The sequence below is a fragment of the Perca fluviatilis genome, chromosome 7 (assembly GCF_010015445.1).
Source record: "Perca fluviatilis chromosome 7, GENO_Pfluv_1.0, whole genome shotgun sequence".
Lineage (NCBI taxonomy): Eukaryota > Metazoa > Chordata > Actinopteri > Perciformes > Percidae > Perca > Perca fluviatilis.
In genome coordinates, this window is record NC_053118.1 from 32,510,996 (window position 1) to 32,536,302 (window position 25,307).

General features: G+C 42.1%; 1 protein-coding gene across 7 annotated transcripts in view; it reads right to left on the bottom strand.

Annotated features, from left to right (window-relative positions):
• sema6e (sema domain, transmembrane domain (TM), and cytoplasmic domain, (semaphorin) 6E) overlaps nucleotides 1-25,307 on the bottom strand; it is a 164,326-nt gene that overhangs the window by 30,352 nt on the left and 108,667 nt on the right. For all 7 annotated transcript variants that reach the window (XM_039805603.1, XM_039805608.1, XM_039805607.1 and 4 more), the window contains 9 exons: nucleotides 23,204-23,294; nucleotides 21,339-21,461; nucleotides 19,036-19,124; nucleotides 18,616-18,833; nucleotides 17,015-17,146; nucleotides 16,594-16,749; nucleotides 13,648-13,824; nucleotides 13,062-13,199; nucleotides 3,915-3,992 (listed from right to left, as the gene is read on the bottom strand). In XM_039805603.1, coding sequence (XP_039661537.1) covers nucleotides 3,915-3,992; nucleotides 13,062-13,199; nucleotides 13,648-13,824; nucleotides 16,594-16,749; nucleotides 17,015-17,146; nucleotides 18,616-18,833; nucleotides 19,036-19,124; nucleotides 21,339-21,461; nucleotides 23,204-23,294 — 1,202 coding nt within the window. The remainder of the gene's footprint in view (nucleotides 1-3,914; nucleotides 3,993-13,061; nucleotides 13,200-13,647; nucleotides 13,825-16,593; nucleotides 16,750-17,014; nucleotides 17,147-18,615; nucleotides 18,834-19,035; nucleotides 19,125-21,338; nucleotides 21,462-23,203; nucleotides 23,295-25,307) is intronic.

Sequence of the window (25,307 nt, forward strand, 5' to 3'; positions counted from 1 at the left end):
GGGATGGGGCTATCGGCATGACATTTTCACCAGATGTCAGTAACAACCCACGTAATCCACACATACAAAGATATCAAAACAAATAAGTCCTTAAATTAAGTTGTGTGTAATAAAGTGAAATGACACCAGGACAAAGTATTGAACACACTTGCTGAAATTTATTTAATACTTAGTAGAAAAGCCTTTGACAGCTTCAAGACGCCTACTGTATGAAGAAACTAGTCGCACACATTGCTCAGCTGTGATTTTTGCCCATTCTTCCACACAAACCGGTTTCAAATCTTGAAGGTTCCGGGAGCATCTTCTATGAACCTCTTCTTTCCAGAGGTTTTCAATTGGATTCAAGTCTGGTGATTGACTGGGCCAATCTAACAGCTTGATTTTCTTTCTCTGAAACCAATTGAGAGTTTCCTTGGCTGTGTGTTTGGGATCATTGTCTTGCTGAAATGTCCACCCTCGTTTCATCTTCAGCATCCTGGTGGATGGCAGCAGATTCTTATCAAGAATGTCACGGTACATTTCTCCATTCATCCTTCCTTCAATTATATAAAGTCCGCCAGATGCTGAAAAACAGCCCCACACCATGATGCTCCCACCTCCAAACTTCACTGTTGGTATGGTGTTTTTAGGGTGATGTGCAGTGCAGTTTCTCCTCCAAACATGGTGTATGCTGTGACAGCCAAAGAGTTCGATTTTGGTCTCATCTGACCAGATTATATTCTCCCAGTATGTCATTGGCTTGTCCAGATGTTTTCAAACTTTAAGCGAGCTTCCACATTCCTTTTTTTGAGCAGTGGTATCTTGTGTGGTGTGCGTGCATAGAGGCCATGGCGGTTGAGTGCATTACTAATTGTTGTCTTTGAAACAACTGTACCTGCTTCTTCCAGGTCTTTCTGAAGATCTCCGCGAGTGGTCCATGGTTCTTCGACAACTCTTCTAAGTATTCTATTGACTCCTCTGTCAGAAATCTTGCGAGGAGCACCTGGTCGTGGCCGGTTAATGGTGAAATGATCCACTTCCGGATAATGGCGCCAACAGTGCTCACTGGAACTTTCAGAAGTTTAGATATTCGTCTGTAACCAATGCCATCAGTATGTTTTTCTACAATAAGCTTGCGAAGGTCTTGGGACAGCTCTTTGCTTTTACCCATTATGAATTGCTTCTTGAGTGACACCTTGGTAATGAGAAACCTTTTTACAGGCCATCAATTAGGACTAATCCAGCTAATATTAATTTGCACTAATAGGGGGCAGGATTGCTTCCTAAATACTGACAGATTTCAGCTGGTTTATTGGCTTCCCATGCCTTTTTACACCCATTTTTCTTCATGTGTTCAATATGTATTTCCATTATCATTCCACTTTATAACATAACTTTTGTCATGGACATACATGTTTTGTATGTGTGGATTACTTGGGTTGTTAAGGACATCTGGTGAAAATTTCATTCCAATAGCCCCATCGGAAATATATATATATATACACACACACATATATATATATACACACACACATATATATATATACACACACATATATATATATACACACACACGTATGTATATATACACACACACATATATATATACACACACACACACACACATACACATACATACATATATATATTACATATTACATATTACAAAAAAAGCATTCACTGTTCCATTATTAGCTAATAATAACAGTTGAGATGTTAAACAAAAAAAGCCTCAGAGTTTGAACTGCAACCCAAATTAGCTTCTTTTTTTTTAACATCTCATTCTTATCTACACCCAACGACATGTCTTGCTCTGCACCATAGCTTGCTGAGTGAGCACTCAAACAAAAATAGCACCGATAGCGTCAGTATACAGGCTGGATACAGTAGCTAATTAGCTGCTTGACTGCAACACTTCAAAATATCATAAAAACCTATACCTGCAAATGTTAAAACGGATTAGTTTAAATTCTGAACTTTTGTGATATGTATTCTTCAACAACACTGACCCGCTACGTCCTTGTAAGCTACAGTTTCCAGCAGAAGTGGGATTACGTTGTGTCTCTGTGCCACCTCAGCTGTCAAACACGTTTTTTTTCTCCCTTTTTTCAATAAAGAAAATATTTATTGACATCACTTTTAAACAGCAAAAATGAAGACTTGTGATTTCAGTCTCCTCCAGGTTCTCATGCCCTCGCTCTGACATCCCATGCTGCATCCACACTCACAGAAACAATGACATTGGAGGGTATTATTGTCAAATGGTAAATACATGGCAGCCACTCGTGAATAAACAAAAGTGGAAACATATTGTGGGACTCAAGTGATTCAGTTGAAACTGCTGGTCAGATTTCCAGTGCCGCATAAGGGCCCAGTGGATGTGCACAGTTTCGAACAACTCACTCGAGGAGGCATGAAAATGGACCCTTCTGCGGCCGCTAGGCAACGCATGATTGACTATGTTACAAAACTGCCCGTGGAGACTGTGAGTTAGAAGCCTAATAATGTCTTTGTATAGCTGCGTCCACCCATGTGCTTTCAGACTGGCCAAACACCACGGTGGCTGAACTCACTAATTAGTACAACTTCGTCCAGAGAAGGATTAACAGCCAAAACCTCCTGCCGGAGTGTTTGATTAGAATGCAAATCTGCACACTTTTGTCCCTCTGTGGTTCATGATTGGAGACCTCTGTGTTGAAAGTGGGGAGTCAACAATAAAAATCACATCAGGCAGAACATTGCTGCTGCACAGTTGCTGAAAACTTGAAGCATTCTGCCCTTCTGGCCACACCCCAACCACTGATATTAAAACAAGTGTTCTTCAATAAAACTGGGACCAGTAGAGCAACATCGACAACCATTTTAAAACAGGGATCGGTGCACCAACAGCTTTGTGGCCTCTGCAGTTAAGTGCTGATTTACAGTTTGGGATTGGAGACGGTACCAGATGATAAAGCCCCTAACATCCAGTTTGCCTAAGTTTATTTCTCATGAAGTGACTAAGTTTTATTCCATCCTGTCTGAAAGTATCAAATGTCTTCTTGCTCCAACTCTGTAGTTGAAACTACAAAAGATTAAAAAAAAAAGATGAAAAGATGTTTAAGTTCTGCTCCATTCCATCAATGGAAATATTCTAGATGTCTTGTGCATTATTATATACATATTTCCCAAAATTTAGGACATACCTGTTGTCTTTGGACACTTAAGCATCTACACAAGAATTTAAAATAAAGTTTTGTGGGAATGAAATATATTTGAATTTGTGATGCCACCAGCAGTTCAGTTGACTTTAAGTGTTTGATCTACATCATGTCCATATTAGACACTTTCACATAAAAATCAGTTCATCCAAAATTCCCTTACAACAATTACCTTGTACAATGCAAACAGCTTTTGGCAGCGGTGACTCTGTAAAGTGGGTGTTTAGCTGTCAGCTGTCAGATACCATTTCTGTCTTTATTTGGCTTTACTACCTTTCCCGGAGCCTTAAAACCCACCAAACGTATTGTGCTGTCAGTGTGTTGTTTTAGCTGCTCCACTGAACACTTTAGTTCTAAACAAGTCTAAACAATAACTGTGCTGAAGCAAACTACTGTACAGTCACGAGCTACAGACACTGCTGTAGCAAAGTTCTTTGGATTATGTATGACAACTTTTAAATTTAAAGAAATGCTTGTAATTGAAATCAATTGGCGTTCATTTTAAGAACATTACACTAAAAACAGACAGACAATCTCTTACACAATAATAATATAAGTTATTATAATATCAATACTTTAGTGCACCACAATAACATGAATGAATGTAACAGCATTGACAGCTGTAATGGTGGTTGTGTCATTTGTACACTATCCCCTATAATAAGTATGAATTGTGTCATTTGCGAGTCTGTGCGTGTTTGTTTTTGTGTGTGTGTGTGTGTTTGTGTAACTTACTTGAAGCCAGGTGAGATTGTGGCACAGCTTCCAGACTTGAGCCAAATGCAGTAAGGGTCCCGTGAAGACAGACAGCTTCTGCACCAGAGACAGACAGATGGTCAGTGATGAAGTATTTGTGGAGAGCAGCGTGTGTGAGGAACACCGAGCCCAGCAGCTGTTTGCTGAGAGATGAGGCACTACGCTGCCACCAGCCTAACACCCCATCACTTTCCTCAACTTTGCCTTAACACAGGGTAGAGAAACGAGCTTCATGTGTAGCTCCGTATGAAACACGTGACTGAAAAAAATGTAATTGAGGCAAAGACAGAAGTCAAAGAAACAACCAAGAAAAACAAAAACTCATTAAATTGAAGATGAAATTGCTGCAGTTTCATTTTCATTAAGCGAGGTGAAAAATCCACAAATAGTTATCATTTACTGTAGCATCGCTAGTAAGTGACACAGCAAAAGTGCCATTATTGCTGCATAAATCATTACATATATTAGGATATAAGATGTATTTATTAGGACAATGCACATTAATCAACATTTCTGCAAATGCGCCAGTTTCAACTGTAGTCTTTTTAGTTACCTACAATGCATGTCTTTATGGTGGGAGGAAACCCTCGCAAACACGCGGAGAACGTGGAAACTCAACACAGAACCGGGAATCAAACTCTGCAGTGCCAACTTGCTGTGAGGCAAATACAGTATATACATAGATAATTGCACAACAATTATCCAATGCAATGTCTCACAGCATTTATAGCTCCTGCCCGTCCCTAGCTGTGACTCCTCATGCAACTCCCATCATCTTGTTCTTATGCAAATTAACCAATTTGTTTACAAAGTCTGCCTACACACAAAGATGTGCAGTGTCTAAATACAGCATCGCTAAATCTGAATGCTAACACATGGTTGGAATTGTACATACGCACAACACAGTATCTGCAGCGCGTTCACGTATGGATGAAAATGAGCAGTTATTAGCCGCTTGCTAACATTCCGTTTCAAACATTGACTAACAAATGTCCCAACGCTACTGTCTTCTCCGTAACAGAGACCAATGCAAACGATCCCACAGAAAGAAAGGAGGGGAGATCGCAATCAGATTTGTTTGCCATTAGAATTAGGACTGTGGACTTTTGTTTTCTTACTGAATTGAAGGAAAAACAGAGCTTGTTTTGTAATCTGCAGAATTGTTTTGATCATATAAATTACAAGTATTTACCCTTACATAATTGAAGAGTTTAACTTGTAGATGATAATTCTGCACTTGTAAACAAACCAACTGCATCAGAAAAAAATAGTCATTTAAAACTGAATCCACTTTTTTTAGTTTGTAAATTAAATGTCAAATAATTAATACATAAACAATAGATTCCGTTTCCAATCCATAGCGTTCATTGCAACAGGAGGTCTTTTCCACAGAATGTATTGCTTCTGCAGGGGATCTGAGTTTGAAATGCATGATTTAAATATGTGAAATGGGTTCAAGCTACAGAGTAGGGCTGCAGCTATCGATACTTTTTGTAATCGATTAATCTAGCACTTTATCAATCGATTAATTGGATAATTTTTTTTGCGTTTTTAAACAACCCAAACTAGGGAAAAAAGCAACTTTTTCGGAAAAAAGCAACATTTGTATTGCCTACATTGCTTACAATGTCATCTCTCAAAAAACTAAACATATTAAGTGCATTTAAGTGCCATATTACATTGTTTTTAAAGAGAATTTGTTTTCAAATGATAACCTCAAACTAAGGCATACATTAAAACATACACAAACATTACATTAAGTTGTGCAACTTAACTTTCAGAACTACAAGTTTCAACCTGAGACTGATCTGTATATACAGTAGGCCTATATGTAAATATTAGTTATACTCAACCTATTTTCATTTATATATTTGATTATAATGTCACACAGCTCTGTTACACTTATGCTATTAGGTCGTTGATCAGCGGTTTCTCCGGAGAGAGAGAGAGAGAGAGAGAGAGCCGCAGAGAGAGAGAGAGAGAGAGAGATGCGCAACAATCAGCAGTTTTCAACGCGTCAGCTCTTTAGATCAGATCGTGGTCACCACTACGTATTTTCTTGTCTTTGATTTTGGTAGTTTGTGTGTTTGGTGTAGTTTCATCGTCCATACGACTCTGATTTACTTTTGTTGGGTCCGCTTCGTGGAATGGATGATTAAGTTAGACTCCATGTTTTCTGTTGAGATGCTAAAGCAGTGACGTTGTGCTATTATCGGGGTAAGCTAGTTTGATTTTGCAGTAGACATACTGTACAGAGTTTTAGTTTTAATTACGTTTGAACGGATTCCAAACTTTGGACACTTTCTGTCGTTTTCTCCAGCCTGTCTCTTCTCTTAGCCCCTCGCTATTTACGCTCTGGCACGTGTCGCCAGCAGCAGACTGAGCCGCGTCTGTGCGACAGTAATAATGCTCCGTGCGGAAACACCGTCCGTCAGCGACGATACAACGTTGGAAACATTGATTTAACGAAGCTTCGAGGCAAGTCATTTTGCATCGAGGATTTTTTGTAATCGAATTATTCCATGAATCGTTTCAGCCCTACTACAGAGTAGCTTATGTTGCTTTTTTAATAACTTCTTTGATTATTTTTTCATTGTAGTAACTGTGACTTCTATGTTGAGTGGTGTTAATCAAGGTTTTAAAAGACTGGACAGTTTCCAATCTTGTGTTTTGACTTTTGGTGGTGCATAAACTCTTGCTTACAAGCCAGGATCACTGCAGGTCACTACAGTTCACGCAGTGCCGCCATACTAACTAGCCATGAATGAGCTTATTCTGAATGACCAGCCAGCGTTGTTCCAGTCTCATGTTAGCAGTCAGCAGACAAGTCAATCACCTGCTCCTACTTACAGTACCGTCTGTCTGTTTTGTGATTTAGCGAGTAACATGCTGTCTGGAACTGTTTACTTCCTCCATTTAAGGCAGTCCGCATTATCCACCATCAGTAGCTGTTAGTCACATTTCCTTCAGTATAAAATCCCAGCAGAATCACAACATTGTCCTTTTACTGCACTCTGCGTTCCTCACACGCCACTTCTGTAGATTCAACTCTTCCACTGATCTGCTGTCAGTCGCTCTGCCTCATGTTCGGTTTAACTGTGCGGTTTTAAATCCTGCACTCTGGAATGAGTTCCATGATCCTTTTGGCCTTTATCCTGCCACTGCATAATTACAAAACTATGCCGGGTGTCAGTGACAGAAATTAACTATGTTTTTTCACAGTTGCAGAACTTGCTCATTGCAGGTCTGTGGTTTTCACCCAGTAGCAACGACATTGTAATAATGTTGCTGCCAATTTACAGTCACTTTAGAGATAATATTTCGCTGAATAATGCCACCAGAGGTAAAAGTAAACAAACCGGAAACATCTGCAGATTGCTAGTGCCGAGTGCAGCGTCATGTCAAACCAAAACCTTTACGGCAGTCATGGAACAAGTTTTAATGAGGACTCCTGTGGCCTCTTTTAAATATCCACAGTCAAATTATTTACAACTATCTTAACGGCGTGTGCAGGAGTCACACCACCTTCACCCTCAAGTCTGTAAACATTATAGAGAAATCCCACTGAGAGCACATTAGTGGGTCACTCTTACAGAACAGAGGGAAAGCAACATAGAGACTATTCCCCTGTCCTACGCCTTCAGCTGGGAACACAGTGTGAATGCATGCATTTGTCTGCGGCCTTCGCACACATATGTACTTTATGTATGCAAGAATAGTTTTCATGGAAAGGACAAGAAAAACAATAACAGGAACACCCAACAACACAATTCACACGCCGTCAAAAAGACAAGTGCGTAAACATACGCAAGTCCCTTTAGACATTTCCACAAACAATTGATGCTGTTGTTTTTTAGGAGGACCGTCTCTATAATTACGCAAACAATGCTGCAGTTTATACAGATTTAGTGAAGCTCATAACCTGTGTGTTGTTGTTACTGACACTGTCAAGGGCTGTTTGTTCAACTCAACAGCAGCTCTGTTATTCGTAAAATATCGGGTGAGGTGTCTTTAGGACTGTGTTGGTGAGGATTTTGTGATGATGAGCATCTTGGTGAAGAAACATTTTTTTCCATAATTGTCAACAGACTGATTGATTGATTAGATAGCTTCATTGTTCCAAAGTAATTGATTTGCTGCGAAGGCACAGGAAACTATATACACACACTAAAAACTAATTTAAAAATGCAAGTCAGAAGTGCATCAGACACAGCAGGGACAGCAGTGCTCATAAGTTCTGGTACAAGCTAGTTAATGGGGTATTTACCCAACAACAAATTTAATGACAAAGGCTTTTAAAATGACCACCGAGTTGAGTCGATACTTCCGTGAGTAAGCTGAAAACTAGTCTGACTCCCAGGGCCTTACAAGGCTGCCCATTTCAGATGACATTCTCCTTAGTGCTGCCCAAGACAACTGTGATTGGTTTAAAGCAATACACAGAAACTTTATTTCCCTTAGTGCAGAATTATGATGGGTTCAGCCAGACCTATCTCCAGCGCTCGCACAGTGCTAAAACAAGGTGTGGACATGGGTCTGGCTATGCAAGACTGACTGAGAACTAAACATTGTGAGCGTCACATAACTGGCTTTTACTCCTGAACTACTGTAGTGACTGGTGTTCCTGTTCGGTTTCACCCCCTGTATTTTGCCCGTATTTGTTCAAACTAAATCCCAGTATTGACACCTCAACATGCACGAAAAAAAACGGAAAATCTGAACTTCAGAGCGACCTACAAACTTTCTTCGCATCAGAAAAAACAACAAAACTTTCTGTCTCTCACAGAGTCAGAAGACTGACAGAGGACCTCTGGGTATCGGGGTCTTAAAATGACTCATGCCAACGTGTGTGGCTGCCAATGTGCGACACTGCATAGTGCAGCTTTTATAAATTATTCATGCGCTAGCCATAAGGTATATATGCATCCCTCTCCCCATACTGCCTCTCTTCTCCTCTACATCACCACATTCCTCGACAGTTATGACAGGAAAGAGCCTCGACACTGAAGCACTATGGGAAAAGAGGCCAGTCGTGTCCAGCTGTGGTTTCGGGGAGAGACAAAGTAATTTGTTCTTGGTCTGACGCTGTTCTCATATTTGCAGTTTATATACGACATGTGTTCGTGTGTGTCCCTCGTCCCTCTTTAAAACTTCAGACTTCTCTTCTGCCTTCTTGCTCATATTCTGTCATGCTATGACGACCAGATAGGTGTGTATGTTCGCCCGCAGCCACAGTGTGTAAGGAACATCCATTAGCTGCTGAGGGGAGAAGGGATTTTATCCAGCTTCTGAGGCTGAGGGTCATAACTTCCAGCTGTCATTTAGCCAACCCCCTGGGAATAACAGTCGTGACTTAGTGGAGAGGGTTTCAGCTAACATGATGCTGCTGGTGAACAACTAAAGGCTAAGCTAAAATAAAGGTCTTTAATTGAAGTAGATAGGTGGTTAAATACTGTGGTTGTGCTGCATTTGTTATTGAGGTTTTGCATTGAGGTTTTGCATGTTTAAATAAACATTTAATAAAATAATAAAAAGGGCCTTTTTTTGTCTTTCACAAATGATACAATAAGTTTCTTAGTAACAGGAATATTCAGTTTTCTTACAACTTGGATCTTATCTTTTATAGTTTTGTCCGTCTTTCGTATCACTACTTATGTCATTGTCTTCACCAAGTTAATTGCGGAGCTCTATGAATGTGGCTACATTGCAACAAAGAGAACAGTCACTATGTGGAAACTGTTCATATAAAAAAGGGAATATCCACTGGAGTTGAAAATCCCTGGATCTATAGACTGGAAGGGTTTGGGGCCTCTTTTGCCCTTTTATTGTATTTCTTTATTAAAACTCCCATTTCCTACAGTTCCTAGCCGCTTCTGAAAACAGAGCATTTTCTGAAACCTAATATTGGCAGCAGGGCCTCGAGTGAAAAAAGAAACCTGACGATGCAGGCTACAAGGAGGGAGGGAGAGAGAGAGAGAAAGAGAGAGAAAAAAGCAAGCCAAGAGTGAGAGAAATGCAGAGACAGAGAGAAAATGGAGGCAGAAAACAGAGGGATGGGGTAAATCTCATCTGGATGGGAGACAGATTCATTGGTGTGGCAAAGTAGGATATGGTGGCTGAAACCTGACCTCCTGGCCAGTGCTGATGAGGCTTATGGGGCCCCTAATCCCAGGATGAGGTGTGCTGTAGCTCTAGTCTCTAGAAAGGATTTGGGGATGTAGCCGATCCGTAAGCTTAAGTAAGACTGGCCCTATCCATTTTCTCCCCATTCCTACTTTTCCTCTTCTCCATCGTTCACAAAAAAACAAAAACAAGGCGGCCACTAGCGCTGGCTCACGGCCAATCAGCTGGATCCAATTTATGACTAAACGATGTTGAGAGCTTCTCCAGGCCTTTGCAGTGAGGGGTTAGCATGCTATGGGGGTATATGTATTCCCTGGTGGAACTGAGGAGAAATCCTTCCTCTGGGTTGACTGGGTTGGAAAAGGAGGTACAGTACATGGGGCCCACATTCCTCACAGCCCCAAAAATAGATCCCAAAGCTGGGGAGCAAGTACATTAACTGGGGCTAAAACAGCTCCTGACAAAACAAAAGGCTGTAGACAAAGAGGGACGCTTGAAGCCTCCGTTCGTAAACTTGTGCTAAAAGCAATGTCAGCCTCTTTGTACTTTGTACCATTTACAGAATCTACAACAGACAGCGACCTGTGGCAACTGTGTTTATGGGGCGATAAGTTGATGATGAAATGAGAAACCCGGTTAACAAGATCAGTGTAGGGGAGTAGAAGTCTAATAATAATAAGTCACTTTCCACCATTGAGCATTTGACTATTTATAAAATTCTGACACATTTGTGCTGTAAGGAAAAGTTCAGGCTCAAGTCAGGAAAAGGTAAACCATGGTTTCAAAATAAGGTCGGGCTTAGGGAAGAACTCTGATTACTGACATGCTGCATGTGTACGCTAATTTACAGTAACCGGGTCACGCAGTGCATGTAAATGTGTTCAATAATTTCCAGTTTAACCTGATTTGGAGTTTCTTGTGTGCATGTTAAAATACTGAATAATAAGAAACTACAAAAAAAAACAGCACATTTTTACATTTGCGAAGAAGGCACCAGCTAATTTGGGACATTGTTTGTCATTTTAATGTTTATAAGACTACACCACTCTTATACCAACTTAATTCCAGAGTCCAAACATGCTAGCTGTAAATTTCGAGGACATGAAACTATTATTATAACTGTATAGAACTATATTCTCAAATTTGCATGGGATCACGTGCGCTCAAACATGAAGCTCAGGCAGGAATCAGATCAGAATCGGCTTATAAAAATGTTCAACCCTGCCACCACTAACCACAGCATTTCTTACGTGGCAGCCGCACCGTCTTTCCCTGCTGCTCAGTTTAATCTTACTCTCACTTACCTGCCAACACCACTAATAACCTCCGAGTGCTTTTTGGAGAAAGTGGGCCCAACCAACTCCATGAGCCAGGCAGATAATAGAATAACATCTGCTATTTGGTACAGGCTTTTGTCCACAAGCCTCTAAGAGCACCGGGAGTGGACACATTTCTTAAATTGGTAGCTGCAGAGGAAATTGATCCTCCTTTACTTGAGTTACCCGGCAGTGTTAGTGCTCTTTTCTTCCAGGTACACAGCGAGGAAACCCTCCATGTGTGCAGTACTTCTGGGCTGCAGCAGTGTGGTCTCCGTCTTCAGGCTGGAAATCTTTGACTTTTTGTTTTGTTTCGGTGACATAAACATTTCCCACAGATCCATTTTTTTTCTATTTGTTCTTAGATCCCCTGAAAGTCAATTTACATGAACATAAATGTTACGTGTTACAAGACACGTGCAGTATTTAGTGCCAATTGTGGGTCTGAATAGGACTAAGTCCATCTGACATATTTTTCCAGCTATTGATGGAGTTTTGTCCCACTTTCAATCTCTTCTTGAAATAAAAGATAGACTTGTTTGGCTCAGGATAGTAACTTAGATTATCTTAATTATTGATAGATTTCCCTATTCATGATTCCATTGCTTAGTCTATGTCAGAAAATATAATATAGATATAAATATAGAAAATCTCCCAAGTTAAATTCTAAAAACCTTGGAACTGACGCTTATCTGGGTCCACGTAAGGTAACCGAAACATCCTCCAGCTCCTCCTGGGGGATCCCGAGACATTCCCAGGCCAGATGGTGTGTATAATACCTCCAGTGTGTTATGGTTCTGCCCCGGGGTCCCCAGCATCCTGTTCAGAAGCCACCACAAGTGACTGCTTTCAACCGGAATAAGCAGCGGTTCTACTTCAAACTTCTATCTCCGAAGCTGAGTCCATCCATCCATCCATCCATCCATCCATCCATCCATCCCAAGCCAAACATCATGGTTGGTAAACTGAGAGCTTCACCTACAGGCTCAGCTACTCTTTTCACAACAACAGTCTGGTACAATGCACTGTGGACGCTGCACCAGTCTGTCAGTTCATTAGTCTCGCAATGCCAGACCTTCCTCCACAGTGCTGCGGAGGAAGATCTGGCTAGTTCACACAGCATTCCGGGATGGGAGAAAAATGTGCTCTGGTTTATTGGAATTTCCTTAAACCAATCACAATCGTCATGGGCGGCGCTAAGCGCTGGAGAGAGCCACGGTGCCGATGCGAAATAGCCTCAGGAAGGAACTTGTTTTGGTGGAACATGTGTACGTTCAAAGATTGTTTTAGTCGTGCAACAAAAAAGTCAGATTGGACAGATAGTCTAGCTAGCTCTCTGGATTTACCCTGCAGAGATCTGAGGAGCAGGTAACCATAGTCCTCAGAAATCCACCGGAGTTTAGAATAACACCACAAAGGAAGAAGAAGGTAACGGACATCTGGCCGACAAGGAAATCCGGCTGCACCGGAGCAATCCCGGAAGTGGAACGTCATAGATATAGACTAGCTGATCATGAACCCAAAGACACTTCAACTCTTCCCCCTGAGGCGCTGACTCACACCTGAAGGGGGCAATCCGTTATTTCCTGGCAGACTCAGGGGTGATTAATCAACTAATGGTTTCAGCACAAGGGTATGCAACCCCTTACTGTGGCAGAGGTAAAGCTGTGCTCGACAGGTGACTCACTTCTTGCAGGTGCTGTAGTCAGAGCAGCGGCTCAGCGGCACTCGGATCACACAGCCGGAGAATGCCACAAACAACGCATGATGATCCCGATCCAACTCCAGACCCAGCACCCTCCGGTCCTCTCCCCGCACGTTACATCTGGGAACACAGAAAAACACCAACTGTCTCGATCAGACATTTTAGATTTTTTTTTCTTCATTTTTTAAATCGGCACTGCAAACGACTGGCACAGTCTGAAAATTATACAGAAAGCCAACTGTGAATTGAGCTTTTAAGCTGTGCAGTAAAAAAAAAACAACAGAAGACAGGAAAAAAAGCATCCCCTCTAGCTGTAAAGGGTGATGCAAAGTGTTACAAGAGACCAAAGAGTGGGTGGGCAGGACAGATCAAGGCAGAACACAGAGAGGAGGAGAGAAGAGACAAAAGAACAGAGAAAAAGTGAAAAAGAAAGATACTAAGTAAAGGACAAAGACAAACAAAAGAGAATAGAGAGGAAAAATAATTAAGGAAAAACATGGAGGGCTTAAAACAGAATCAACACACAACAACAACATCAACATGTAGATAAGTAGACAGGTCGTCTGACTTGTTAGGGTTGTAGACGTCGATGTCCTCCAGGAGTTGGGTGCTGAAGGATGCGTTGGCTCCCTCGGTGCTGGCCAGGATCTTCAGCACATGGCCGTTGTCTGAGCCCAGAAAAACCACGGTGTAGTTCTTATACGGCCCAGCAGACGTGTCCACTGCTATCTGGGTCAACTTGAATCTGTATAAAAAAGAGAATACAAGAAAAGAAGACTTTAAACTGTTTAAAGTATTAATATATTGGTGGAGAAGATGCACTATAAACACACACCGACTAGTAAGCCATCTACAGGGCAGATCTATTGAAATTGAAGCTGTCACTTCTTTCAAGCGGAATCAAGTTGGAGCGGGCTGACAGTGCCAAATGTGCCGGTTAGCATCTTTGATGTTTTGTTTTGTCAAAGTCGATTTCCCATGGTAAACAAAACAAACAGTGGGCGAATACTGAGCTCATTGTATAAAGCATCAGCGTGCAATCAATCACTTCATCTACCAACCCACCATTCCCTTCCTTCGTCGCCTACATCCTTTAATCCCATCATCCTATTAATTCATCTACCCATCTATCCATCCACCCACCCAGCCGTTCAATTGATTCGTCCTCCCTGTTGTTTAGACACCTTTCCTCAACACGCTGCGGTCTCTTTTCAAGTCCCAGTTTTCTGTCTTTTGTTCATATTTATGAGGAAGTCCAGCGAACTGCTGCTTTGTTTGGAGCCCCCACCCTGCTTCATATTGATCCAGTGCCACACAGTCACACCTGGGAGCTGCCCAGTATCGCCACATTCGTGGCGTGGAGCAGTTGAGGATTAAGAGCCGTGTTGAAGGGCATCTGAGTCCAGTGGTTGTTGACAGAGGGATGAACTTTACTCATTCATTTCCTCTGCCCGCACTTTCCCAAACAACAAACTTCCTCTAATAACCCCAGTATTTTTCTTGGCATCTCATCCCTTCTAGATGCTTCTGTAAAGGACACCCTCACCCTCCCAGATGGACCCATGGAGGCTGGTGTGTTTACCCCCATGGACTCGACTGGCACGTCCCCACAATGACTGCATGATGTACTTCTGGTTAGATTTCATTTATCCAGCTCCTCTCTGGGGAGAGGCGAGGCAGATGTGATGTTTTTGGCGCCAGATGTGAAGCGGCGCATGTTTCCCCTGTGTGGAGCCGGTGCAGTGTCTGGCTGGCTGTCAGCCTGGCTCTGCTTCAGGAGGCATGGAGGAGGCTCCTGTATGCTGTCTGTGTGTGTGTGTGTGTGTGTGTGTATGTGGGTGTGTGTCTCTGAATCTGTGATATGCATCTGCTGTGTGTACAGCCATGTCCTCCATGAAGTTTATGTGGTACGGTCTGAAAAATTTGTGACAACATTCACCCCATCATCGTCTGATATCGGTGGATTCTCAAATGTCAACGCATCACACACACACACACACACACACACACACTCGGTCTGCAGGTCAGTCAGTGCCCAAGGAAGACCCCTCTCCGTGCGGCTCGTCTTTGATGTGGGCTGAGATCAAGCGTTGAATAAATCCGATGGGTTTTAATGAGGAACAAGGTTGTGTGTTCCACCTGAGCTCACTCATCGATACCAATCACAGCCCCGAGCGTGGAAACACTGCCGGTAAATGATGTGGCTATAGAAAATAATACCCACATACTAACCATTAAAAAAAGATATCCTGGTATTTTCTCTCAGAGGCCCGTTTTACATCAATAACATTTGGAAGAACAGATTTCTGATTGTGAACATGAGGAATTAAAGCTGCAAAATGTTTTCAAACTCAGAAATGGATGCGAGTATACTATTTCTGCTGAAACAATTTGTTCAGATGACCAGCAGAAATGAATCTTTAAATTACATCATCTGGCAAAAACACCAAACATCATTAAGTGATGATTTGCTGATTTTCTCTTTTTTATGTCACTGTAGACTGTCTATCTTTGGGGGTTTGTACAAAACAAGCCATTTGAAACAACACCTCGGGCTTTGGAAACTGACAGGCATTTCTAAAATACATTCTCAAGTTTAATAGACAAAATAATCTATTAAAACAGAAAATAATTGTTAGCTAATTGATGATTAAAACAATTGTTAGTTGTAAGCCCTATATATTTAAAAAATACAGAACTTATAATTAACTTCATTATGTGCGTGTCTGATTAAGCCACTCATCAAAATTGCCACGGATTCATTTTCTGTTAAACGTTTCAAAACCATATGCGAGTCATTTTTAATTAGGAATAAACTCATAGAAATCGATTTGTGTGGATGTGGGGAGAAGTGTTGGCGTCCTCTTGGTGGGCTCTTCCCGTGCTGTGTGTATATAAATGTTACCCATTGAGGTCTGGTGATAAAATGAGTGCAGGTGACCTACAATTAGCCTGGCTCTGCCCTCCTACGCACTTCCGCTCAATTTTGGTTTTCTTTGGCAGTCCAATCAGCGAACAGAGGGAGTGGCAGAGAACGATGACGTTGAGGTTGTGCGCTAGTTTGAGTTGTAGTTCCGTAATGGAAGCGGAGATGATACAAGCGAAGCCATTCGGTCCGTTGTGGCAACGCTGCCGAATATCCAGAAGTTAAAGCCCGAGCAAGAACAATCTTTGCTGAGTTGTGTTGGTGGCCATGATGTCGTGGCCCCTACTCCCCACGGGGCTCGGGAACAGTTAGATTTTCCAGCTTGCTCCATTAGTGGTGAAGGAGTTGGCTAAGGCTAATGCTAGCAATGCTAAGCCGACGTCACGACCAAACATTAGCGATTGGTTATGGCAGATCCAGAGTGGCTCTGGGCAGATCCAATAGTTTCAAACTTCAACAGAGTACCCGCCTTCAAGGAAGTTAACACTTGTCAATGGAGAGTGGCCAGACTCTCTGGACACATGAAATGGACCGGAGTCTGGTAGGACCAGGCCAACCTACAGTGTGCCTTTTAAACCAATCCCATACCTGCTGGTGGTCCGGGTGAAGTAGGGCCTGTCGTTGACTGAGGGGACGGACTCGTCCATGAGCGGGTAAGACTTGATGAAAGTCAGGGTGTCGTCGGGGAAGTTGGTGGACGACTTGTAGGCAGCCGCTGAGCCCTCCCCGGCGCAGCATCCCGGCCTGTACAACAGCAGCAAAGACAAAAAACAAACCGCATCAGGAGTGAATTCAGTTCCATGAGTACAGATGTAAAACACGCTGGCAGCTGTTTGGTTTTGGGGACAAGCAGGAGGGGAAACCAGGTGTCTTGTGTGACTGCTTCTTCTTTTGTTTGGAGGTCTGTGCAGAACAATAACAGCAGCAGCGGCAAAAACCTCCATTGTGAAATGCAGAAAAACATGTTCTTGGAAAGTGACAGTTTGTTATTTAAATATATGTTTCTTACCTTGGTTTGGGGACTTGTTCCTCCAGAACAGGTGTCCACGCTGTCTCACTGTTTCTCTGCTCTTTGAATTTGCCACTGAAGGCCTTCTCTATGTCGTCCATGTAGAACGCACAGACAGCTGAGCCGGTGATGCTGTTGAAGGGACCACAAGGGAAGACAAGATTAGACAGAGCGAGACAAAGGGCTGGAATTCAGCACCTCGTCCAAGTCTGACACAACCTTTGTCTTTAATAAGGAGAGCTCAGCTTATACTGACGGTTAGACACATGTACATGAAAATACTACTTTATTTATACTTTGATTTTTTTGTTATGCCTTCTCTTCTACAGTTTGCCTTAAATGGTTTCATTGTTTGTAAAGCCTTGTTAAGGGGAGTAAGTAAGTAGTGGGGGTGGCAGTAGCTTGGGGGTGGCAGTAGCTTGGGGGTGGCAGTAGGTCAGTCAGTAGGGAGTTGGGTTGAGAACTGGAGGGTCGCTGGTTCAAGTCTCCATACGGACCAAAGTATGGTGGTGGACACCTCCTGGGCACTGCCAAGTGTTGAGCAAGCTCTTGAGCAAGGCACCGAATCCCCAACTACTCTGTGCGCCTTTCCATGGGCAGCCCCCTCAAACATATGGTATACTAGCTGCATCCATGGTGGTGCGCGCCATTGTGACGTCAAAATGACACAATATCCTGCCGGCGCGGCCGGATTTATGGCGCGCGAGCAGAGGTCACGCACGGCTCTTTTTTTTTTCAGCAGCGCGCGACAAAGCGGAAACAGGAGGCCTGAACGAGTTCGCCGACAACCGGATGCCAGGACTCTCACAGTGACTCGTAAACTTACTGGGTTAAGATGAGCTCTTTTATGGTGAATGAAAGGCTTGATCCGACCAAGTAGGTCATTGAATCAAATCGAAGCATTGACGGCAATGCTGCTGCAAGTTCTGCCGTTGTTTACCTTTTTCTTCTTCTTCTAGTCCGTAGAAAGAGCAACGTCGGTAGCCTTTGCTTATTAGCGCCACCTCTGTTCAGGAGAAGACTGCAACTAGCGACCACCAGCGCGGGTATAAATAGTCACGGCGATTTCATGACATCACATATGCGCGCGTCAGCTGGGCTGCGGTTACTGTAAAACACGCTTCGCTTGACATCTCTCCATTAGTGCATGTATAGGTACTGAGCATGTGTGTAATGTGTGTAATAACAACAGAGTGAAAAACATTGTAATTTCCCCTTGTGGGATTAATAAAGTATAAATTATTAAATTCTTCTTCTTATTATTAAATTAACAACATTCCAGGTGGGCTAACCCTGACTTTAGCTCAGAGCTTGCTGGCCCTGCTCTGGAGCATGGTTAGCCTCGAGTTTGAGGGGTTATCCCCTGAAAAACTACTAAACTTGGGGCTGAACGTTTACAGTTGAAAGGGGGCTAATGGAAATTACCGTACGTAACATCATTCTAAAATGGTAACATTAGTTACATGTTCAAACTGATATTTGTTTATGCAGTTTTTTCCCCTTTCTTAAAGAACAGAACTTGTTTTAGTTTGAACACACTAGATAAACCCAGACACACACCACAGCTGACGTTGTGAAGAGACAACAACATTGATCCCAACCTGTTTGCCTGTGTGGTGAAGACGCCGAGCACGGCCGGCCGGTGGTTGATCTGCAACACGTTCGTCAGCGACTGCAGGACATCAAAGTAGAAAAAGGAGTCGCCCGGGACGGAGCAGTTCAGCCGCGCTTTGAGGAACGAAGTCCAGTAACGTTCAAGCACCCTTGGCGAACCGCCGTTGTCATTCTTACAGACACGTGCGACTCTTGAGAAAACCACCTGAGGGGGGGACAGCAGGAGGGGAGGATCCCTTACAGGTGATGACTCTCATTCATAAATCATGTTTGCCAACATGGAATACTGAGCAGACGTTAAAAACTATTGTCGTGTGCATGGCAAGTGATGTTGTTTGACTTCATTCCGCTCGAGACAAAAGTACAGACACCACAAACCACAAGTCTGGCTGAAATGAGTCCCTCACCTTGCCAAGAGTGGTGTACTCCACTGCGATCTCGCTGAAGAAGAAGTAAACGTAGTTCCCGTACTCAATAGCGTGGAGGAAATGGGGCTCTTTGGGAGACAAAAAAAGGAGAAGTGTGTGTCAAACACGGTGGCTGTGAAGTCTTATTTTCCAGCATGACATTTGCATAGTGAGCAGGCTGGGAGTGGAGCTGGTGAACACAAATGCTCAATTTGGAAAATGGCAAATATGAATGTAAGGACAGAAAGATACAGAAAAACAAACTCACAATCACAGAGATCACATTCATTTTATTGAAATAGCAGAGCTGGTCCTGGATCAGTGCTGATAAAAAAAAAAAAAAAACTAAGCTCAAGTCAGAAATGCAGTTATTTATTAGGATGAAGTTCTACAGCATTTATAGAATCTGAATATAGTATTGAATCTGAATATAGTATTGAATCTGAATCCGTTCAAATCGTTAAATCTATTTTGGTAATCAGCTTTTGTGGGTTAAGAACTATTAAAGTTCTAAGTGTAATTAAGAAATGATATATTGATTATATATACAGTTAATATATCCCACAGAGTATAATAAATTAATTGATCGACATTTTCTAGTTCCATTGCTTGAAGGCTTATTTTAGGTCTGCTGGAAGCAATAATCTCCTGTGGCTTCACATAACAGATAAAAGACATTATTAGTGCCTTAAAATTAGGGGGCATTAAATCCATACTGAAAGAGACAACAATTCTTCAGGATCTGGACGCCCGTTTGACAACACTACACGCTCCTTTTAACGAGGACGACCAGGAAGGTATCTCTCCTGTAGTGACAATCGATTAATCAAGAAAATAATTGGCCAATTACTAGATAATGAAAGTAATCCTTAGTTACAGCCGCACATAAAACTTTCAATGGGAGATTCTGACGACTTAAAGTGATCAGATTGTTTGACAAGGGTGTTAGAGAGCAATGCGTCGTTGGCCGAGCACAGACACCAGCTTGCAGAAAACAAACAAACTAGACACGAGCCAAGTTACTTGTGGAATTAATGTTAATCATTTACAGCTGACATAATCCGTAACAGTGAGCGGCGGCTAGAAATGAGAAGCCTACTACCTGGATGTTTACTACAGAAAGGGCACAGAGGGATTAAAAAGAGATTTGTTATCCTCTGAGCCCTGGCATTTTGCAGACTTGGAATATCCGATTCAAAAAAGGAACCAGCCTCTGCTATCACAAACCAACTTTAGGCTACATTTACATCGCTACGTTTTGAGCCAAAAGGGATCTCCGTGCACACAAGTGTTTTTAGCTCCAGTAGAAGAACTAATCTCCGTTTAAACTAACACGCCCAAACCGCATATCTCAACAACATTTTCGTATACTGGGCATGCATGTGCCGGGGTAAACAGGAGGATGTATACCTCGCCTGTTGCTGGTAGTTGCCATGGTAACGTTAGTAGCTTATGCTGCATTCCAGACACAATTTTTAGCCCGTAAGTTACAACTTCAAGTCACGACTCACGATTTGGTAGCGTTCCAGGCAAAGTCACAACAAACCCTTCTAGCTAGCGGCTACCTAACGTTGATGTTAGCTAGCGCTAGCTGATACTAGCAATTTCTAGACAGGGACACATTTTGGGCTTCATTTAATAAACAACCTGTAGTAGTACACAATCGTATGTGTATTGTTTTGATTACAATGTGCGGAATTACTTTACGTTGCCTATTTCTGTCTATTTATTTCTATTTCTCACCGTTAATCACCGGCGTCTGTACAGCATCAACAGGGGTCGCCATTGTCGTTTGTGTGTGTGTGACGTCAAAAACTGGAACTGGGAGTACAACCATCTGGTGCGAGTTCACGGGTAGTAAGTTACGGGTTGCCCTGTGCCGTTCCAGGGCACTTTCACGGTAAGAAGGTTGTGAAAACATGAGTTACGGGTTGCCTGGAACGCAGCATTAGTCTCACAGACGAGACGCCATGACCCAATCAGGTGGTGAAACAATAGCACCAGTGTTGCCAAAGGTCTGCGTTTTCAGCCGTTGAGATGGCAACAAAACTCTGCAGATTCCAAACCAAAACGGGGTCAGAAGTGTTTTCAGATTTCTCCAGTTTAGGGGCGCTGAAACTCCAGAGCAGTGTGAATGCGAGGTTTAAACGGAGCAAAAGAGATTTGTTTTTTTAACCAAAACGTAGCAATGTAAATGTAGCCATAGTTGTTGACATGTCTTCCATTTCCACAACTCAACACCAATAACATACAGCTGTATGTTAATGTGCTAAATATTACACTTTAACGTGCTGGGTGCTCACCTCGCAGCCATTTGGAGTCGTACTTGACTGTACGCAGAACAGGGCTACTTTCTCCCAGACTTCTGTAAATCACGGCATCGCTCGCCAGGAAGTCTGTCATGGTGGCCGAGTAGAAATCACCACCTGAGAAAAAGAGGAAATAAAAGCAATTGAGATACGTTGTGAGGGACAACAATTCTTAATAATAACCTGCGCTCTTTCAAGTTGTCTTTCTGGTCACAGGGGACTTGTATTGCCCTTTAAGGAGAGGCAGAGGATAACAGATGCAGGAGAATGTGACACTTTTAATAACACCCTGTGTGAACTTTGCATAAATGTCAGTGGAAACCTGGCAGGATGAAGTGCAGTTCTGGCTCTCTTTTCACTGTCCGATGAACTTGACCCCTACATGTTCACAAAGTATCAGCTTCTCTCTGCTATGATTAGTACAGAGAATCTGACCACAAATCAGAATCCATCAAGGGGCAAATTCCCATTACACCCTGTGATGAGTTGTGCACTTATATTGAATTACACTCATTCAGACAGACTTGGAATGATGTAGTAGTTAACATGTAGTTTAGCCTATCATTATATTTTCATTTCTATATTCTCGGATACAATTTTCCACACGTCTGAGATGGGGGCAAACTCAACTACATGTACATGTTTAAGCCATCAATTTTGCGAACCATGCTGATGTGCTTTAGAAAGACCCAGGCAACCATTGGTTTCTGTGCAATATGAAAATCAATAGTCTTGAAACTTGCTTCAGTAATGCAATCTGTGACAGTGAACATCAAGTCTGCATTAACCCTTGTCAAAGTTACATTATGACAAAAATTTATGCAGACTTGATGTTCACTGAAGTTTTGCAAATCTGCTGATTGATTTTCATACCATGCAAAAATAAATGGAAGCAAAAAGCTACCTGGAATAGTGGGAGAAAAACACAAAAAAACAAACAGTAACAGGCATATGAACATCTTTGTGTTACATATTTAGGTGTACATTTGTATTTAATGAGCAAAACCTTGCAAAACTTGGCAAGGTCTTTAAAAAAAAAGTTAACTAACACTTTTAAGCATGAATGTTTGCAGCATTGATTGCCTGAAGAGCCTCCCTCAATGACCAAATGTATTTACAGTCAGGTACATTGATTGTTTTACCAGGGACAACTTGATATTACCTCAGCTAACGGCAGTTTAATAAAAAAACTAAAATCACAATATGAAGCGCGTTACTCCCAGCCTCACTATTACTGGAACTTTAAGGACACTTTGAAAAGAATAATGGCACAGACCAGCAGCTATGGGAGTTGAACCTGTGACATTTCAATGACAGGACAGTCTTTACAGCAGGGGTGGCGAACTCTATTTCACTAAGGGCCACACTGGAAAATGACAATCCCATCAAGGGCCAGACATGTAGAGTTTATTAACATGTTTTTATTTATTAAAAAAAGTAAAATATCTTGGACTGTATCGTATAACTTCCTCACTTAAAGTTTGGTTGACATAAAGCCCTACAAAAAGTCAGGAACAAAGTTCCTCAGCCATCACAGAATTCAGCAAATCAAGCAAAACAATCGTTCTGATTACATTTCAAAAACTTAACCACAGGCTTGAATATGTAAACTCTCTGGATCTGTTGGAATTTCTGAGTTTCAAAGTCGGCAAATCAGCTAAATTCAGTTTTGAGTGTTGCGTGATTGCAGTTTGAAAACAGCTTTCCCGTCTTTATGATTTGGCACACAACTAGGACGGCTAAAATTGATTGTAAACCTAAGTTGATATTTGGGCCAGATCAAAATATGCGAGGGGCCGCATTTGACCCGTGGGCCTTGAGTTTGACATACGTGCTCTACAGCCACTGGCCTTACTCACCTGCAAAAAGGCCGACGTTGGACTGGCGGGACTCAAAGGGGCATCGAGCCTGTCCCACCACCTCCTCCCCTTCCTGCTCCAGCGTGGACATCTAGGTCAGAGAGGACACAGCGACAAAGGAATACTTTATAAGGCCATCTACTGAACTGTAAAGCTGACCCAATAGAAGAATCGGCTATAAAAGACAGAGTGACAACATGAAAACAGCATTACGGTTTACACTCGTAAAACCCACGAGGTTGCCCGGGATGCAAAATTGATCAACAAACAAAGGTCTCTAATGCAGTGGGAATTGTGGCTGAATGCAACAATTCAATCTGTGATTACGAAAGGCAACACATGCACCATAAAGATTAGTTTTATTTGATGTATTGTATGTGGGCCAGGCCCATAAAAGAAGTGTGTGAAGTTGGAGGTCCTGCTGTCACGAGCTGAGAGGACAGTTTATCGCTCAGCCGCAGATATTTAGCTGCTATTTTCCGCCACGCTGTTAACAAGGTTGTAAACCTCAGGTACAGCAATAAGCAAAACCCAGCGGTGTGTATGTGCGCAGCAGATTCAACACCCTCTGTAGCAACAAGACTGACAGACAGACAGACAGACAGACAGACAGACAGACAGACACACACACCCCTTTAACAGTACATTAACACATGGCCTGGTTTACGTGATGCTGTGTCGCCTCCTTAGCAACAAGCATTGGTGCTCTATTGTTATTCTGTTTCAGACCTCATAGTGTACCTTCGCTGCAAACCCGGAATACAAAGATCAAACAGAGTGGACATCATAATGGTAATACTTACACAACCTCATCAGGGCTATAAAAAAAAAAATCAAATTAATGGAACTTTTATACAGTAGATTATATCAAAAAGAGATGATCAACATTGTTATTCTTGGTTTGGTTTGTTGGTCTGTCAGCACGATTGCGGAACCACTACTGACCCGATTTTCAGGTTGAAAGGGTGAAGCATGGGCCAAGAATCCAGAGGAGCGAATCCAAATCACGGGGCGGACACACAAATTATTTTTTCACCTTCGTAACACTGTGAGATAGGGCATGGTATGGCAGAGTTCTGCGCTCTCCGAGTGCCGTTCTAGTTTGTATTGTGTACAAAATGTACTGCTGCACATCATTTTTTTATGTGTCTTGTCCTGTTTGTTTAGTATTTAGTATTAAATTTGCTTAAAGCTAATTCTGGCACAACAGAGCTAGAGCTTGACTTTTTGGGAGTTTATAAACACCCCTTTTCGGTGTAAAAACTGTGATTTGGGGTTTGTAATTTGTCTCAGGATTTTACAATTTGCACAACAACAACTAACTAAGCCTCTTACCAGCTGTTTTAACTGTTCTTGATTTAATACTTGTTACGTTATCTACATATATGGGCCTATAGCTTGATTATTAAATAATGCATTATGTCTTAAATAGTGTCAGATTCCATTTTTTCGAACCATCTCCGTCTGCCATAAGAGCCACTGTCTACTTCTGAAAATGTCAGCGTAGACATGGATTAATTGGATTTTTATTTCCAAGTAGGACAAGAGGGTTAATGGCTGCTCTGTGGACACGTGACAATACAATTATCCAGTGGAGGAGACAATGAGCGATCCAGAACCTTACAGCGCTTTGCCACGTGAACTCTGCATAAATGCCCCAAGACAACCTTACAAAAAAACTTCAGATGCAATCCAATGCAACAGCTCTGCCCTACTTATCACGTCTGTGAAGGCATTTTATTGTTCTGACTGAGTCACTAGTTTGTGTTGTTGGTGGGATGCATTGTATTCTTTGCTGCTTTTTATTGGATCCTCCTGTAGGGCATCAAAGTTGAGCTTTTGGTTTGTTAGATTTGGTGACAAGTGATTTTCACAGAAACGTGACTATAATCACAAGTGGCAGAAGACTTTAATTTGTGTTCCAGTTTGGCTTTTACAAGTAAATGTTCTGATCAATAAATCTATTATGATTTTTTTGTCATGGTTTTTTTATGTTGGCTGTTGTCTTTGACAAATGCCAATACGGACAAGGTTCATGGAGGCTACCGGTAATTGCATTCTACAACTAATCAGGATAGATAGATAGATATATCGATATCTATCT